We start from the raw sequence: 19,419 nt of genomic DNA, 5'->3' as shown, positions 1-19,419 counted from the left end.
TCATTTTCCAGCAAATATTTCTGAGAAGATATAAGATGTATAAGGTAAACCACTTGCACAAGGAAAGGAAAGTCAAAGCAAAATTAGGGGAAAAAGACAAGATCTAACAACTGCAAAGTGACCTATTTGACCACTAAAACTATCACCATCAGATAAACAGTACTTAAAGCTTTTATCTTTGAGAGAGAGGAGAAAATCAAGCTCCACTCTTGCTTCAGATCTGAAAAACTCCTCAGGTGTTTCTGTCCATACTTCCAATCTCGAGAAGACAATTCACCGCTATGAGATTGAAAGGATGTGTAGCTGTCAAGATACCATTGCTAAGAAAAGGAAATTTGCCAATCAATAAAGAAGCTGCTGGTGTACTCACACCAGAGCCCAGACCACAATATTATTGAATGTGTTAGGGGATTGTTTGGATAGGGAAAATATTCTTTCAGATTCTTTTTTTCAGAAATCTTCAGATTTCTTTGAAAAACTGAAAGCAAGTCTCACAAAAAGAATCCAAGCTGTAATAAAGTCAAAGAGTATACGAGGATATTATATTCAGTTGTTGAGGCTTCTGTGAAATTTTCTGTTAAATATATTTTTTCAGCTTTGATGCTGAAAAATAAGTAACTTCTACCTGATGGCCATTTTGCTGGAAATTAAATAAAGGATTGCAAAGTACTGTATTTAAAATTTTTCTACAATACATTCAAAAAAGAAGCTGATCTATGACTAATTACATTGTGCCACACATTCCATTTCAATCAAGTAGGGTAGAGTCAGCATACAAGTGGTCCTGCAAGCCAGACATCTGCCTATCATCAGAGAGTGCATTCAGTTGCTCAACATGGCAAAGAACCTTCTACTTTAGCTATAAAGATCAAGACATGGGGCTACAACAAAAACACACCTACAGGAAACAACCTCGCTTCTCAATGCATCAAATAAAACTGTTCACTAACTTAAGACACCATGAACTTTATACTGGTTCTTTTTCAATCCAGCAACTATATATTGTGCCAAAAGACTAATCGCAGACTAAAAGTCTAACAGTCCTTTTGATTTATTTTTTGTTCTTAAACAATGACAATTTGGCTTTAGGTCATGCTTGAGAATAACTTTACATTAGCCAGCTAAAAGTGAATCGCTAAATAAAAGTGAAACGCTTTGGTATCATTCCCTTCTCTAACCTAATCGGAATCTACAGAAAAAAAAACACATTCCTTTCCATAAAATGATAGATTTTTATGAAATGCACACAGTCTGTTAAACTGCTCTTATAGGTCTTTTTTATCAAAATTATTTTCTTTTTTATTTGTCAAAAATCAAGACAAGCTGACTCATGTTTTAGTGCACTTGTAAAGTTTTTCTTAGTTCTGCAGGAAAAGACCTTAGAGAAAAGACCAGAAATGCCATCCAAGAACTCAGAGAAGGCCCTCACTTAGAGCAAGCCTGCAGGTGGACCCGCTTGGCTACGTCCATTAGAAGTGCGCTAAATGCTGCATCAACTAAGAAAGCCTCCATCTGCAGGACCTTGGTCAGCACAAACTCTGTTACTGAGTGAAGTGAAGAAAGAAAGGAATGCGTCCATTGTGTGTGTGGGGGGGGAAAACAATTCACTTTGCCTTTACAATTATAAATATTACATGGCTCTTGCGGCTATAGAGAATAATGCACCTTCCGTTCCACTGACTACAATGGCTTGATGGATATAATTCCATATTCCTGACACATGCCGGATGCAGCGTTTATAAAGAATGCATAGAGCAAAAAAAACAAAAGGCGAGGGGCTGGTCATGGGCCGAACCTGGCGCTCGTTCCCTGCAACCAAGTAGGAAATGACATCGACTAATGCAAGCCAGGAATCGATATCAGAGAGTCATTTCGTGCCTGCATGGGGAATGAGGTGCCATATCTCAAGAGGCTTATGATCCTCCACCATTTCTGAATAAATGCATAGGAATGAGCCGGGATTTGAATAAATATCCGCAAATGAGAAATTTGTTAAAAGGTAAACTGTGATTAATGTGTCTATTTGTTGCGGTAATTATGCGACGGGAATGACAAATGGAGAGGAGGCGTGAGGGGGCCGGCAGCTCACCTGTATTCCAGTGAGAAGCGCGTCAGCTCTGTGCCATTGTAAAGCCATTTAAACTCCAGAGGCCAGCTACCCTCTGCCATACAAGTCAGGACTAAACGGTTCCCCTCCAGGTGCACCTGGGTTGCCACCGGCTCCATTTTGAAGTATGGAGGAACATCATCTGCGTAGAGAAAGGTACATTAGAGGTTAGGTACAAATAGACATAAGTTCAATTTATATAATTACACATTTAATTATTTGCTGTTTGGCCTTTTGCATCCGGGATGATAATTCACAAAACAGGATTTGTCAGTAAACAGGATGATTTAAGTCCTACGTGAGGATTGTCCAATAGCAAAGTTACTGATCTCTAGTCATAGGCATCTATGGGTCAGTCCAGGACAAGACTTATGGATAAGTCTAGTTCTGGACTTAACAGCTTTCTAAATGGATATTCTCAATTGAAAGAGAAACTCTCAATAATGCTTTGTGTTACTGTCGCTAATTAACCTTTTATATCATTTTGCCAGATCTTTAAAATATATTCATAGCTAAACAATAAGCTAAACAGTCATTAGTCAATTTGTCATTAGTGTAGAGAACTAGCAAGTTTGGTTTACACTTGGCTTTATGAATACTCTGATTTTTACTCATCTATAACAAAAAAAGATACCAGGGGCACTAATCTTTCCTCCGAGTGGACATACATGACTTTGGGCTTAAGGTATCTGGCTAACTGAGAAATTCTGCACCCAGCATATCGATTAAAGCTTGTCCTGGACTTTTGGTGGAGAATCACTACTAACACTGCAGTTTCGTCCAGGCTTAAAGAGTGTTTGGGAAGCATGTGAATGCTAGAGAGAAGATGGAGCGCGACTCCCGGTGCTTCAATGGCATAACTGAGCGAAGACGCTCGAGAGTGCTCCAAGATGGAGCTGTTCACGCGGTGAACGTGACAGAATGAGCTACGATCTCCTACTGCCTCCATTCATCTTCAGGTTTTCTAATACAGGCGAATTATCTAGACTTGGGTGCTCACTCTACAGGTCTGCATGTGGAGGCCTCGAGCCTGGGAGACAAAGAGCTTTCATTATGCACCTGAGGAGCACATGATCAGACATATCGACCACGCTGACTCATTCTCTGAAGTGTGACACCGGAGTTGATTGTCACAATGTTTGGGGGAAAGCTAATTAAAGCTTGTATTAATAGAGGCAATAAGCTGGCATACCCTGCAGCAACACTGAATTGTGCAGTGACTCATTGCCTGAGCGGTTATTGGCGGAGCTCAGCCGAAGCAGCGAGTGCTGATATGTTTTGCCCTCCGGGAGATTGGGGAGGTGCTCAAGCATCAAGTCCAATGGGAATATGATGAGCTGGTGAAGAGTGAGATGTGTGGTAAACTAGGGTTAGACTATCTAATGAACAAACATACCATGGAACAAAATTTTGAACCCCAATAGTTACACACACACACAACAAATCCACACAGATCAAGCCCACAGTTGAGTACAAGGGACATTCCATGGACATAAAGGTTGTGTCAGACATGACAAATACTTTTAGTTTATCTTTAAATGCATACCTTTGAAAAACATGCATACCTTGCTAGAGGCCTGCATACCTCAGTGTTGCTAGAGCCCAGTGTTCTCATTTAATCCTCCTATCTCATCTTTTTTTTGTGTGTGACAAGCAAAATATCAAAATACACATACACATACACACAAAGGAAACACTCTGGACAGGTCACAGGGCACATTTTATTACCTTATTGTAGTATTTTTTTTATATAATTGTTTTATTATTTCCTATTGTTTCATGAAATTGTCAGTAAATGTTTTGACAGTTTTATACCTTCATGGAATGCTGGATTGCCAGCTGCCCAAGGTAGCAAAACACCCAGCATTTAAGGATTATGGCAGGTGTACAAGCTAAAATCAGTGGTTTTAGAATGCTTAATGTAGTCATATGCAAATGCTTGTGCATCACTGATCAAATATATTTTGCTGATTGTCTAAATGAAAACAAAGTAACACATTTCTTCAGAGAGAGCACACTTCTGCACATTTTAATGTGCAATTATTGTTTATTTGCTGAAGTTAACATACTGGAAAAAATAAAACATAAAAATGTGGCCTGTGCAAAAGTTATGGCCTATTTTATATTTTGTGTTTTTCTAATATGCTACACTCAAATAATAAGCAAATAACTAGAAATTATGCAGTAAAATTAGCAGGTAATGCCATTTTTAAGTTCCCTGTAGAGGATGTATACCTATTTTCACTTAGAAAATCAATTAACAGGTAAGTTGATCACTGATGTTCTGCCTTTTTCATATGACTGTATGTCTTACCAGCTTCCAATTTAGTGTGTTTGCAGCATTAGACAGCCTACAGCAACGTTCTGATAGGGTGCAGATCTGACAGGATCAAAATTTCTACATGCAACAGCTGCTAAGATATACATCTAAAAACGAGATGCGACTTACGCTACCTGTTCCTATTCCAGTAAAGGCACTATGAGACTTCTACTCTGCACATGCCGAACTTCAGGGAATCCCATAAAAGGGCATTTTGATTCTCAAAAGTGTTAAGTAGGGATGCCAAAACTTTGCCAAACCAAAACATTTAGTCTGAAAATGGTCACTTTCAGTTTCTGGCCAAAAGAAAAAAAAAAAAAAAACTTTAAAAACAGAAAAAGACTAAATAGGAGTGGCATGCGCCCGCCCCCCGGGCCCCGACGATGACGGCCGCGAGAGCCAGCAGGAAGGCGGGGCCCGAACACACAGCGGCGACGAACCTGGGCGAGGACAGCACGGAGACAGCCGCGAGTGTGGAGGGGGCGGAGCTCGTGCTTTGCGAACGAACGCGGGTCACGCGAGTGACGTCGTGACGAGGGGAGTCCCGAGCTCCGCCGCCCGGGCCCCGCCCCCTGTGCCGCAGCGAGGCCGCTTCAGGATACCTTACGCTGTTCCCTCTCAGCTCCTTTAAAAGGTGCTCACGCTGCCAGCCAGATCAGCACCCGAGCCGAGAGGGAACGGGAGCTCGCTGCTCCGCCACCCTTCACCGCCCCCAGCTTGCAGCGCGGCCGCCCGGGTCGAACGTAAGGTATCCTAAAGCGGCCTCGCTGCGGTACAGGGGGCGGGGCCCGGGCGGCGGAGCTCGGGACTCGCTCCTCGCCTTGGTGCCTCTCGTAGCCGGCACCATCGTCCTCGTTCTCCTCCTCCTCCTCACAACGTCACTCGCGTGACCCGCGTTCGTCGGCGGAGCTCAAGCTTTGCGCTCCGCCCCCTCCACACTCGCGGCTCTCTCCCGGCTGTCCTCGCCAAGGTTCGTCGCCGCTGTAGGCCTTTGACAAAGTGTCAAAATTGAACACTTTACAAATTATTTTCATGATAATAAAAATGAGAAACAATAGTTGAAAAAGTAATTGTGAAAGTAATAATAGTTGTTTTCTGACCTGATCAGTGCCAACATGTTCAAACAGCTGGAGCAGCAGCAGATCAACAGTAAAAATGTCACCCATCTGAAACTGCTTAACACTTCCCTTTAGGTAAACTTCTTCACAACATGTTTGATGATATTTAAAAAAAAAGAATTTGCACTTAAACTACTGTTAAGGGAAGTTTCTACTGGCAAACCATCAAACCCCTTGATCAGACTTAAGGGAGTTAGTCTACAAAACTTCAGGGAGTGCCATATTCTGAGATGATTTCACATCACAACCCTAGGATGAAGAGCTATTCAATATAGACTCCATGTTTTCAAGTGTTTGAAGGGGTAAGTAACTTCAACAAGTGAGCACTCATGTATGTATGGTGCAGAGTTTGTGAGGGTGGAGAGGGAGTCAATAGGAACAAGAAATGGAATCGTGACTACAAGTACATGGCACTGGTGGATAACCAAGCAGAATGTGGTTATTTCATTGCATTGTAGGCCTTGTCATCAAATCTTTATTGTATACTCCGGCATGAAGCACAAGTAAATATAAATGATATCACACATTCTGTCACAGTATTTGGCCAAGATTTTATTGGCATCATCTTGTAGGCCTACAATGTGACATGCAATAAACTTCTAAGACCGCTGTTATCGCACAGTTTGCAGTGGGCTTTATTCTTGCACACACATAATCACACTTGCCTGCCTACACACCCAGTAAATTATTCCTTTCCAATGCTTAAGAGAAGCGAACTCACACACACACACCAAGCGCTCAATCAGGCAAAGATGATCCTCCTCATCCTCCCTAGTTGATACCAGCAGACCATTATCAGTCCAATCAAAGCCTTTAATGTCCCCTGCCACTCCTCCAAATCATTGCCGTTGGGTAACAGCCCTCAAAAATGATCCCTGTGTGAGCAGTAATAAAATGCCAGCCATCCCCCCCCCCAGGCACGACGCTCTCCAGCCTCCACCACCACCACTCTCATTTCCTCCTCTGGGCAAATTTGCTGCTGTTCACTGCAGCCAGCACGCAGGTCCATCCTCTTAGCTGTCCAGCTTTATAAACACAGCACCATTAGGGACCTGCAAATGCAAAAGTAGACCCCAGCATCGACTGCCTGAAAGCAGAGGATGATGATAAGATGGACACCCGTGTGCCAGTGCCTGTGGACGCGTGTTTCCACCGATAGAGGAGGCCATACCGCCCGCTTTTCTCTAACCAATGTGCCCACATTTGAAAAGAGATGAGCAGGCTCTCCAAAAAGAGCCACGGCTCCCAATAATTGCTCCCTCGGCACGGAGTCGGGTTGGTCCGTGGGCGGAATAGCATGGAGAGAGAGGGAAAGCACAGGTAGATATGCTGCACTGCCAGAGCCAGCTAATAATGCATGTTTTCTCCACAATGTGGAGGAATTCTATCTCCGCAAGCGCTAAGGCAGGAGACACCTGCAAGCGCCTCCGAGCTGAGTCAGATTTCACAGTTATTTCAAAAACAAACCCCTTTTCATTTTGCACTCCAGAAACCTTTTTCATAGACTTGAAGAGAATGTGCTGCAAACAGTTAGGAACTGTTTGACTATAGGAAACTTTTGTGGCAACTTCAGATAACTAGTTCAAACTTCTCAACTGCATCATGGTAGCAATATTAGCTTCGTAAAAGAGCAGCAAGATAATATTTTGAAGTGATGTCACAGAAAAGTGATCAGAGACCCTGGTTCTGGAGATCTACCTTCCTACAGAGTCTAGCTCCAAACATCATCTATCACACTTTCTCTAGCTAGTTCATATCTTCAGGAGATTGGCTGGATCAGGATTAGTTTTAGGTAAGGGAGATAGACAGCATGTTAGATGGAGGTGGGAATTCAACTTTGCAGGAATGTAGATCTATAGGAGGAGGGTTGGAGAGCACTGCCATAGAAGAACCACCATGGTTCCCTGAAGAACTTTTCAATCAATGTCTCTCTAAAGACTCAATGTTGCAAATGAGATACGTGTATGATCAACCTTTTTAAAGTTTAAATAAAATCAATGTAATGTAAAATTCTAAACCAATTAAAGGTTTTTCCTAGAACTGTCCATCCAAGCCAAGAACCATCTAGGAACCTTTATTTTTTAAAGGTAGGAGGGTATATATAAGCCCAGTGCTGAATGCAGTGGGAGAATGCTGGTGGTCTGTTCTGTGTGGCTCAGTGCAAGGCTTTGATCTTCAAGGGCCATGACAGAGACCAGAGCACTTTCCTTGGCTCACTGTTGTCTGCATTCTCTCTCTCACTCTTCTATTTCTATGTCGCTCTCTCAGACAAATGGAATCCCCAGGTCAGAAGGATCCTAAACCGAGTCTTCCAAAACTGTAATGAAGTTGCCATTTCTCATTAGTGTCCATATGCTTTAGAGGTGGCAGGTTCTCTTTTGCCACTGAATCCTCAGAGGGGTCAACAGGGACATGCTTCCTTTTTTCGTGCCAGCCCATGCAGGGCAGCAGCCAAGTGCGGCATGTGGTGGTAATTTCTACGTGCAGCACTGTGTGTGTTTGAGCAGAGGCGGAGGTGGCAGAGAACGCAGCTCCAGATGGAGAGCCTGGGGGAGGTTCCTCAGCAGCAGAGGACCCTGCGGTAGGGAAGCCGAAGCCCAGGCTGCTGCTGGCCTGCCAGGGTCCAGCGGGCCACGCCACCGCCAGGGCCATTATAAAAAGCCCACCTTCTTTTAACCTGACAGCTGAAGGCGAATTGGGTGGCAGCGCTGCACTCTGCCTCACTTTACCTCGCACACGGAATTTTAATAGCTCCCAGACAAAGGCCACAGGCATCAGGCAGGATCCATAAAACATGCCCCATTGTGTTTTGTAGTGCACCACGCTGGCATGCAATCATACAGCAAGGGCCCGCATTCAACACTTGTAATGTATTTCTCTCTTTTATTCCGACACAGCGGTGGCCACTTCCTCCTCTATTTAATCATCCTCTGTCACCTGTGCACGAGTGTGAGTAAGCCAATCGTGGCCTGTGCCTGTCCACTATGGCCTTCGTGGTTAGCAAGGATGGTCTAAACCACTAGTGTAGTCTAGTCTGAGGTGATAGGTATACTTTGGCTGACTGACCATCAGCCCCATGCACCAGCAATATACATAACCACAGGTACATGCATCGACCATAACATATTGGTCATGGATAGCAAGATTAGCATAACTAGCATGTACCAATGTAACACACTACACTAAATACGTATCACCCATCAACATCACATACATGATATTATTTCACTTCACATATAAGCTTGAATGTTTTTCTGTAGTGTGACTAATGTTGAGGGCCCACATCCTACATTTTCCTTTGTATTTTAAGAGGTCCACTTTCAAAGTTTGTGTGTATTTACTTGCCAAGAACAGAACCCTGTCATTTTTACATGACCATTTTCCAACCTCTCTTTATTCCTTAAAATTAAGCAGGCTGTTTTTGTTACTCTGCTTTTAAGACCGATTCATGTAAATGATCTTTGTTCTGTTTGGCTGACCTGTCTTGTGCCTCATTCAAGAAGCAGTTTGGGTTGAAACACTAAGCATGACTGGGATGTGTACATGTACAGGCCAGGGTTATTATAGTTAACTAAAACTATTCCTCGAACAAAAACTAGACATAGTTAACAAATGTACTCATAAATTATGATAAAAATAAATAGAACCATGTTCAAAAACTAAATCAAAACAATACTGTCTACTGCAAAACTAAAATGAAACACATTTACTAAAAACCTTTCATTTTTGTTTTTTCAGTGCGTGAATGAGAGTTTAGAAATGGATGTGTTCTGTGTTTGGCTGTCTTTAAGGAAAGCTGGAGCTGAGCTGAACGCAGTCTACTGTTGTGCTAGTTTTATTCTTCCCTTATCATATACTTGCTAACACAACATTCATCAAAATACGAAAAACTACAACAGAATCTACATCAAAGCTAGACTAAAACTGTTACTTTGCAAAAAAAAAAAACTATTTATGCACCCCTGAAACTGACTAAAACTCAACTGAACTAAAAAATCAAAATGAAAAATTAAATAAAAATAAAAACAATTTACCTTTCAAGACCTCAAAAAAATGAATAAGTTGAAAATGGGCTGTTTTTGCTGCTTTCTATATAGTTACACCTACAGCACCCATCAGATTATAAATACAAACACTACTCAAACTATACACACACTCTAATGCACTTTAATGTTATTCTGAACTGCCAACAGACTTCATATGTACTTGGACTGAACACTTGAACTAACAAGCATACCACTGTTTACTGAACAACCTCTAAAAGTTGCTGCACATACTTTGCACATTTTGCACATACGTATACACACTGTCTATGCACCAGTACACTTCTGTGCCTCTAGTTTATTCTGTATCTATTGTTTATTGTCTATTTATAGCTTTTTAAATTATTGTCATTTTGTAATTATTATGGACTGTCAACCTGTCCAAGGTGTATCCTGCCTCCTGCCCAATGACAGCTGGGATAGGCTCCAGCACCCCTGCCCCTCCGCGACCCTGAAAAATAAGTGGTTTAGATAATGTGGGTGGGGGTGTGTGTGTGTGTGTGTGTGTGTATTTATTTTGTGTATACATATTGTCAGTCATCCAACTGGTACATGTGCACTCTGGGACTCTGTCCCTGTTATAATGTTTATGTACAAGACGTAGCCTGAATGTGTTTCATTATACTGTCCCCCTGTATATGTATAATGGCAATAATGTTGAACTGCATATATGGACTGTATGAACAGAAGAGTGTATGGTACATTCTGAAGCTTTTAACATGGGCACTTTTAATAGTGGCCCTTCAAGTATTTTCTATCAGCATTCATTTACAAGACTGGATAAAATAGCTGGTATTGGTAGCTATCATTAATTTACTAGGATCTGTAAAGGACCAAGCAAGGACACAAACATAAGTGTCTCATTCAGAGAGAGTGTTTTTCTGCTTAATTTTAATGTTATAGAGAACATCAAGATTCTAATGAAATGCTGACAACTCAATCAGGTTGGGTGTGAGTATACAAGCATGGTGTGAAATGCAGGCGGTCCTGTTGGGTCAGGGAACTTAATGCCTAAAAATAAAAATTCTGGAAGGATCATGAAATAAATGTATTATGACATCATATTGTCTGTTCAGGAAAAACAAATGTTCAAATACAAATTCAGAGAAAGGTCATTATTTATCTTGCTTCAACACATTCTGAGAGCTTCTGTCTTTACTGTCTTTTCTGTACTCAACTAACTAGAGATGCAGCACTGGTCTACCTCAAGGTGGCTCTGTAGCAATTTGGTTCACCCACATGGTCCTTCGTGGTCTAGCAACCGTATCTATGCCTGTGATACCTCTGAAAAAAACTTTACAATACGCTGTAGCATATTTGTAAATCTGAAAGCCTGGCCAATTTCCCAAGAGTTTGGTGAAAAAATTAATTGTTACTCTTTTCTCTAACAGAAGACAAATGAGGAGATATGTAACATCTCGATTAAAGTGTGAAAGAGTGCATTATTAAACTAGAAATAAACATTTCCAAAAGAAATTAAACCTAAAACTCAACATTTTGTTGCCATGGAAGCTAGCATCAGTGAGTTAGTAGTGAGTTAGTAGCCAGTCAACGCTGGAGATGCCAGCCAACATAGGACCCCCTCGAATACCAGACAATTTATACAACATATACAGCATATACCTGCACATCACATAGATTACACCTCCGGTGTAAACAGCCATGCAGGGGCTCTAAAATATGTGCTTCTTAGTCAATATTTCATCCTCTTGTGACAACGTTCTGTAGTATAAAAGGCAGAAGAGCAATTTCCCTCAAAAGGAAGAGAGCTCAGTGTAACTCTATATAGTGGTGCCCTTGGCCAAGTAAAGTTAGTTTGTGTGAATTGTGTGCCTAAGTGTGTGTGCATACGGCTGCTCCAGGTGAGTTGTATGAGCCTCTCAGCTTGCAGGCTGTGCCGAAGGTCGGGCTACTCCGTCACTCCGTCACCGTGACAACCAGCACCCTGCCGATTTGCACTTCATCAACTCCCCCAAGCGGAGAGGAGTGCCCTCCACCCTGGCAGCAAGGTGAAGGGGCCCATCAGCGCTCAGGCCAAACACTCCCGAGTCTGAATTAAGACGGAGGGAGAAGAAATACCTACATTACCCATTACAGACACCCCACAATGTCACCACCCCCGGCATTCATTTACAGTAATGGCCCCTGAGCCCGTATCCATGGACATATTTTTGATAGGTGGGGCTAAGCATCAGCGCCGGTGATCGTTTAACAGCACTTCATTTGTTAGCTTCATAGGACTCACAATAGCCTATGTTGCTATCCAAACGACATCTGACATGTGCATTTAATCTGCTCTCAGAATCCTATGATAGTTTGTCACCACCTGCAGAGAATGGTCTCTTTCCCATAAACATCTTAGTATTAAGATTATCTTAATGCAGGGGCATAGCCTAAGGTAGGCCTGGGTCTACCCAGACTGATCACAGGCCTACCTAAAAAAATGGAAAGGAATATTTTTTAAGTTGCATTTTTAAAGATAAAGATATTTGACTTCTGTTCTGTGAGTTCTGTCCTTGTATTATGGCCAATCAAACTATTATGTTCTCCACCAAGCTCCACCTTATTTTCTCAGCTCTCAAATCACTGCTTAATTAACCTTGCTATTTGCCATTGCCTCAAGCCTTCAGTGCTTTTTGAGCATGCCAGTGTTTCAATTTGAAACTTCAGCTGGGATCAAAAGATGTACCTGTGGGACCTGTAACAGTAAGATTCTGTATCTGAAAGAGCAGAGAAGAGAATTATGTTTTCTACCCATCCAAAGCCAGAAACAAAGCAAAACAAAACAAACAAACAAAAAAAACTGACTTCAGTTCTCTGAAAATTTGGTACTCACAGTGCTCTTTTACAACAAAAGCTAAAATGAGCTGTGTCAAAACATCAAAACAAACATAAATGGTCCATTGCCCCTTTCATGCCTGTTGAATGTGGCAGTATGCTTTTGCCTAGGTTTGGCTGTGAAGTTTGCTGTGTTGTGTTTCCTCATGTTTGCACATCTCAGTTGTCTGATTTAAACTTACTTATGTCATACACATCGGGCAAAAGTTGTGCTTGTCAGAAGCAGTTGCATGCTTTATAGTCAAGGGGGTTGCAATGTTGGTTGAGTTTATGTGAATCCAGTATTCTGGTTGATTTCTATTGTTTTGTATCACTGTAAGGCAGAAGTGTTGAAATAGGTATGGTGAAGACTGCACTGCACTCAGAAATAGACTGTAGCCTGATGTCATGACACTGCAGGACATTAGCATGTTTGGAAATTGTATCTAGCTAAGTGACATACTCACTTTTTTAACAGGCCTGCCCAATAATTTATTTCTGCCTACAGCATTGTTTACACAATTTTAGCCCTGATTTTCCTGTCACAGACACATTTTTTGAGATTTTTGACAACCCCCCACCCCCCCAGCTCAGCAGCAAATTTCTGCACACTTCTGTGACAACCACTCACCTAGTGTGAACAGTTCAGGGACAATTTTTTTATGCCCTCATACATTTCAAGCATTCCCAGAGATGAATCTTGTTGCGTGAGCACCTCTGTGACAATGACCAGGAGCAGCGACAAGCAGTAGCCAATGAGAGCACAAGAGAAAAATCTCAGGGAGTGAAGTGCGAGCAAACAAAACTAAAGCAAACATGGCAAAGGGTTACTGGAGAAAAAATCTGCAAATATTGACCGAGGTCGCTGCTCTCAGTCACTCTCTGTTTTCATTAAAATATAATGGGAATGATAATAAATTCATATGAAGACATCTGTGGGACAGATCTGAATTTTATATAATCGTATGCTAGTAAAAGTTTCTAGCCTTTTAATTCTGAATTGAAAATCTTGATGCATTTCCATGTGAAGCATAGTGTTAGGGAGGCTGCCTGAGCCAGCTCATTTTGCCTGATAATGGTGCTGGAAGAAGTGGGAGGTGAATGGAAGAAATGAGAGGTGAAAAAATAAATTATTAATTACTAACATAACTTTTTCACTATCTGCTGATGCATGGTGACATATTCAAAACTCCATACTCAATCAAAGATTACAAGTTTATCAAAGATGTAATCAAAGATTACATCTGTTTCTCTGCATACTTTGTTAGCCCCCTTTTACCCTGTTCTTCAGTGGTCAGGACCCCTATGGACCCTCACAGAGCAGGTATTATTTGGGTGGTGGATCATTCTCAGCACTGCAGTAACAATGATGTGGTGGTGTGTTAGTGTGTGTAGCGCTGGTCTGAGTGGATCAGACAGCAGTGCAGCTGGAGTTTTTAAACACCTCAGTGTCACTGCTGGACTGAGAATAGTCCACCAACAAAAAATATCCAGCCAACAGTGTTCTGTGGGCAGCGTCCTGTGACCACTGATGAAGCACTAGAGGATGACCAACACAAACTGTGCAGCAGCAGATGAGCTATCGTCTCTGACTTTACATCTACAAGGTGGACTGACAAGGTAGGAGTGTCTAATAGAGTGGACAGTCAGTGGACACAGTGTTCAAAAACTCCAGCAGCACTGCTGTGTCTGATCCACTCAGACCAGCACAACACACAGTAACACACTACCACCACGTCAGTGTTACTGCAGTGCTGACAATGATCCACCACTCAAATAGTACCTGCTCTGTGAGGGTCCATGGGGGTCCTGACCATTGAAGAACAGGGTAAAAGGGGGCTAACAAAGTATGCAGAGAAACAGATGGACAACAATCTGTAATTGTAGAACTACAAAGTGCATCTATATAGTAAGTGGAGCTAATAAAATGGACAGTGAGCTTAGAAACAAGGAGGTGGTCATAATGTTATGCCTTATCGGTGTAAAGCTCAATTGCGATTTCAGGTTGACTTTTAAGCTCCAAAGAACCACTTGTGAATCTAGAATTCTGTTTCTCACTCTCAAAACTACATGAGCTCACATTGCATATTAGTCTCATACTGGTTGCTAAATCATTTGTAGTAGCTTCTGGTTATTAAGCCATAGGATTAATAACTAAACATTAAGCCTGCAGTTTAAGGAGTTGAGCAATGGACCTCGGGTTTATGTCCTTATGTACGTAGTGTAGGGTGCATAATAGATGGCGCTCGCTCCCACTGCATGCGTGGCCTGTAAACCAGGGCTGGGGGACCAATAAAGAAGCTTGGTATTACTTTGTTTAACTTTGGTTACAATTCAATCCGCACAGCAATTTGTGCCACTGAATTTCATTACCTTCCCTGGGCTTGGCCGGGTGCGCCTGCATGAGCGCCGACCGCGAACAGGTCACCATGGGTTAATGGACGCGTAATTGACGAGATTAACCGAGGTGTAATGCAGCACGGCGTGGCCACTTTTTGATCCGCCGGAGCGGTGGGCAGCCCGGTGACGTAGCTCGAACGCAATTAGAGACAGCATTGAGCTATCAAAGCAAGATTTAATTAGGAGTGAAGACAGAACGCACTAGGAAGGGGGGGGGGTAGTGGGGTGGCAGTCAATGGCCAGCAGATTGAATTATCAGAGGCTGCAAGCCACATCAACACAATGCCTGCACACATCCCTTTCTCTCTCTGTCTCTGTCCAGCTTATCTGTTTCAACGTCTTACTTTTCTTCCGCACTCCCTCACAAGCCATTCTTTGTATACCTGCCTCCTGCCTGCCCTCTTCCTCTTTTTTCATTCTCCGCCTGCCTCTATCCCTCTATCTTTCATTCTCTATCTCTCCCCATGTGCATTCTCTCTCTCTCTCTCTCTCTCTCTGACTCAGCACCAGGGGACTGTGAGTGTATGTGTGCCTTGGGACGTGTCGACCATATCCTGGAGCTTAATTAGGCACCAGAGTGCTTGGCACAACACACACCCAGGAGCACGCGCGCGCGCCAACCGCCGATTAATGAGACGCCGTGCACCCGCATCTCTCTTCCGTATCTTTTTTTTTCCGCCCTCCAGCCAGCGCCTCCAGAGACAGCCAAGCTGGGTCCGAAATCACATGCTTCTGCTTGAAACGGCATGCCAAAATAGTACTCCAGAAAGATTGGTGTCCAAAGCCATAGTGTTCATTAAATCGTAGACGAAAACTACCCAGATGCCATGCTATATTCAGTTAAAATTAGAAGTGAGTGAATGCTAATTCCGGTGGTATGGAGGGAGCTTCTGAGCCAATTGGATAAAGAATGCTTCTGGGTATTTTAACCTTTCTTGGTACTTGCTTTCTTCAGTATTGAGCTGCATCTGAAATTGCCTACATCTATTCTAAAAAGTATGCCAAAATAGTACTCCTGAAAGATTGTGGTGTCTGAAACCAAACAGTATATGTGCTATACTTAAATTGTATCATTGTGCTAGGAAATAAAATGCCAAACCAAATGGATTGTTATCATTTGAGCAATTTATCTGCAGACTCCTGCAGGTTTGCACCTAAAATGCCTTTATATACTTCTGAGTCCATGATTTCATCAATGAACACAGGCTTACCAACACCATGACAAGAAAAACAGCCCCAGACTATGATGTTTCCAACTCTGTGCTTTACAGAACCCTTAGTACAGTTCCCTCCAAGTTTCCCTAATAGAAGAAAATAACCACCAGATTGAGGATGTGCTAGAAGTGTTTTTCTTTGTAACATATATCACTTTGCTAAACATTTTATGAAGTAACCAAGAGAACATCAAAGATTACCGATGACCTAACTGGTTCATTAAAAACCTGGATCCCATCAAATCAAAATCTAAAGTGTGCAAACACCAGATAATATGCGATTTCATAATTCCAGTGGCATGGAGGGGTTTCCAAAGGGGTTGGTTCTCTTTGAGAAGATGACAGATGCAGTTAAAGTGGTCAAAACTGGCTATTTTGATAATATTGTATAACTCATATAACTCATGTTTCATGTTCAATTAGCTGTGCCTTTGTAGATTTTCTGAATGGTTTGACACTCACTTGAATATCTAAAGATGATGTCAAACAATGAAAGAACAAAATAAAAATGAAAGACCACCGACCACACAATCACAAGTGTACTAAAAACACACAGGGGCACATCCACTCTAAGCATTCTAAGCAACTAAACCCCAAGTGTTGCAACAGCCATTCCTTGCCAAGAGTCCAAGAGAGAATAAATGCCCTCTGTTTGAGTGGATAGGATGACCCTGTCACTCCCCTATCACTTAGCATAATGCTAAGCAATGCAGATGTCTGTTGCATCACGTAACAGAGTTGGGATGTAACAATCTCCTCCAAGTATATTGAACTGTCCAACTGTGTTGGCAGATGTTTAAAAAATGCAGTGGTTCTACATCTCAGAGGAAGCCCTCCCTGCTGGTGGAGAGGTGGAGACCTAACTAGTAGGCGGAAATAGACATGAGAAACTTAAAACACTTCACACAGATGCAAGTGACACAAAATGATCATATGATGTCTGGCCCAGTCCCAGGGGGAGGTCTCAGAACAAAAGACATGTGCTCAGTCTAAACCTCTGGCCTTCCTTGGACTTGCAGACATACTGACCTAATGCCCCTGTTATTGAGAAGGTCCACAGAGTTGGAGAGCTGTCTAATTCTGCCATTTGTTACAGCCTAAATCGGGGTTTTCAACTCTGGTTCTAGAGGGCTGGTGTCCAATACAGCTTGGTAAGTTCCCTTCTCAAACACACTGGATTAAACTCATGTTTTAATTGCTAGGTTCAGTGGGTATGCTTGAGTAGGGAGAAGCGTCAGGCTGTGCTGGACACAGATCCTCCAAGACCAGAGCTGAATACGGCAATTTAGGCTGTTAGCCAGATAATGCAGAAGTTTCTGCAAACTTCTGAAAACTTTAGTAGATGCTTGTGGAAGTGACCCTAAATTCATAGTGATACTGCTGTGACAACATAAATGAAATGACCACAGATAAACAATTATAGATAGACAGACAGATAGATGAGCACTTTGTATAGGCTTGCAACCTATATCACACAACGTTGAGCAATTCCAGAGTCTGGAGATTTGGAGTGGGCAGTGGTGTTTGGAGTTCTGTTTGGCAGGTGGCACACACTAAAAGCACACAAACTCAAACCACTGTCCGGCTCAAAAGACATCTTTCAGTTTGCTTCAAAATGTATTTTCACTGGAAGTATAGTGCCGGCTTAAGTGAGCGGGAGAATAGCATGCCACTGTTGCGAATAAGTGTGTAGTATGTAATATTCCATTTCAGATGCACTGCGAGTCAGAGCTCCTCCCCCCATTTGCTGGACCCTGCCTGTGAAGTCTGATATTTCTGCTGGAATTGTGAAGCAAGACGAGCTTCATTCCTCCACGAGGCTGCTAAAGCTTTTAATGACACCCATCCTGTAATTACACGGTACTCAGCAAGGAAAGCCTGCATCTCTGAAGGCCCGCTTGGTCTACTATCGCCAAAAATAGGTGGAAAGGCGAAGAAGCGAGAGAGAGGAAGCCTCCAATGTAGGCGTTCATTGTGAGAGCTAATTGACGGCAGGTGAGTTGAAGGTGTTCCAAACACATGAGCACTCTGAAGGAGAAGAAAGAAGAGAGAGGAAGAGAGAGAGAGCGAGCACGCTGCGGGGAGAGGAGGCAGAAAGCGCCTTCTCCGGGCATGAGGAGGCAGGAATGAACTGAATTTAGAAAGTAGGGCAAACAGTAATGGAGGGAAATAACAAACAAAGGCGCCGAAATGGGAATTCCACCGGGCCGCGGGTCATTAGAGTTAATTCCGCGCGTTCTGCCATCTGCTGCGATTGTTTACACTTGCCTGGATAATTAGATCCTAATTAGTTGACGGGCTGCTGGGGAAGTGATCCATGCCTGCACCAGGATGCGCATGGCTCAGTTATGACCAGACACCTGCACGCATGACGTGCCATTGGCCATAGGACTTGTACAATTAGAGATGGTTCTGAAGATCATGAATGCAAAGAACGGACTTGCGTTCCTGGGAAGAAACATACCACCAAATAAGCAAAGATTCACACCTGAATTGCAGTTTTAGTTTTTTCTGAAGCATATGTAATTTAAATTGATATTGAGCTGTGTCAAAAACCTCATCCTTCTACTCCAGGGGTGCACAACTCCAGTCCTGGAGGGCCGGTGCTGGACACTAGCCCTCTAGGACCGGAGTTGTGCAACCCTGTTCTGCTCCAAATGGTAAAATAGTATTGCAAGAACTCTAGAACAATGGTCTTTAACTTTGGTCCTGAAGATCGACCTTCATGCAGAGTCTAGTTCCAACCACAATTTTCCATACCTACTTCAGCTAATCAACCTCCTCCCAAGACCCTAAGTGGCTGGATCAGATGTATTAGAGTTAAGTAAGGGGCAGGGCAGCTTACCGGATACAGGTTAGAACTAAACTCTGCAGGAAGCTAGCTCTAGGATTAGGGTTGGAGACCACTGCTCAAGAATTAGGGTGCCTGAAACTGTAGAATTTATAGCATGAACTGGATGATGAGTACCAGAATGGCACATAAAAGTGGTTCTCAATCCTGGAATACTACTTCCATGTACATTTTAGAGTTTCGCCTACTCCCAACACACTTGATGCAACTAACGAACCAATCAATAGGCCTTTACTAAGGTGAATTGGATGTGTTAGGCCTTGTCCACACATATCAGGATATCTTTGAAAAATAGGTTTTCTCGCACAAAACGTCACTAAAAATCACAGCTTTTTGAAAACACTCCAACTTTACAGTGGACAGGCAAGAAAAAGTGTGAACATGCACTTGAATGTTGCTGTTTTTATTTATTGAGCATGCAGAACTGTGTAAAAGGCCACGGCTGACTGGGTTGTTTCTGTGTGCTCTGCAATTTGGCAGTGATTTTGGAGTGATAACAGCTTTTTATTTGAACATGACTTTACTTTTTTCATTAAACTGTTCTGTGGA

General features: G+C 42.6%; 1 protein-coding gene across 1 annotated transcript in view; it reads right to left on the bottom strand.

Moving 5' to 3' along the window:
- Window positions 1–19,419, bottom strand: part of sdk2a (sidekick cell adhesion molecule 2a) — a 144,088-nt gene that overhangs the window by 62,836 nt on the left and 61,833 nt on the right. The window contains exon 2 of the mRNA XM_036590606.1: window positions 2,090–2,249. Coding sequence (XP_036446499.1) covers window positions 2,090–2,249 — 160 coding nt within the window. The remainder of the gene's footprint in view (window positions 1–2,089; window positions 2,250–19,419) is intronic.

Source organism: Colossoma macropomum, unplaced genomic scaffold, assembly GCF_904425465.1.
Source record: "Colossoma macropomum unplaced genomic scaffold, Colossoma_macropomum, whole genome shotgun sequence".
Classification (NCBI taxonomy): Eukaryota; Metazoa; Chordata; class Actinopteri; order Characiformes; family Serrasalmidae; genus Colossoma; species Colossoma macropomum.
The sequence above is the reverse complement of the archived record's forward strand: the minus strand, read 5'-3'. Positions and strand labels throughout refer to the sequence as shown.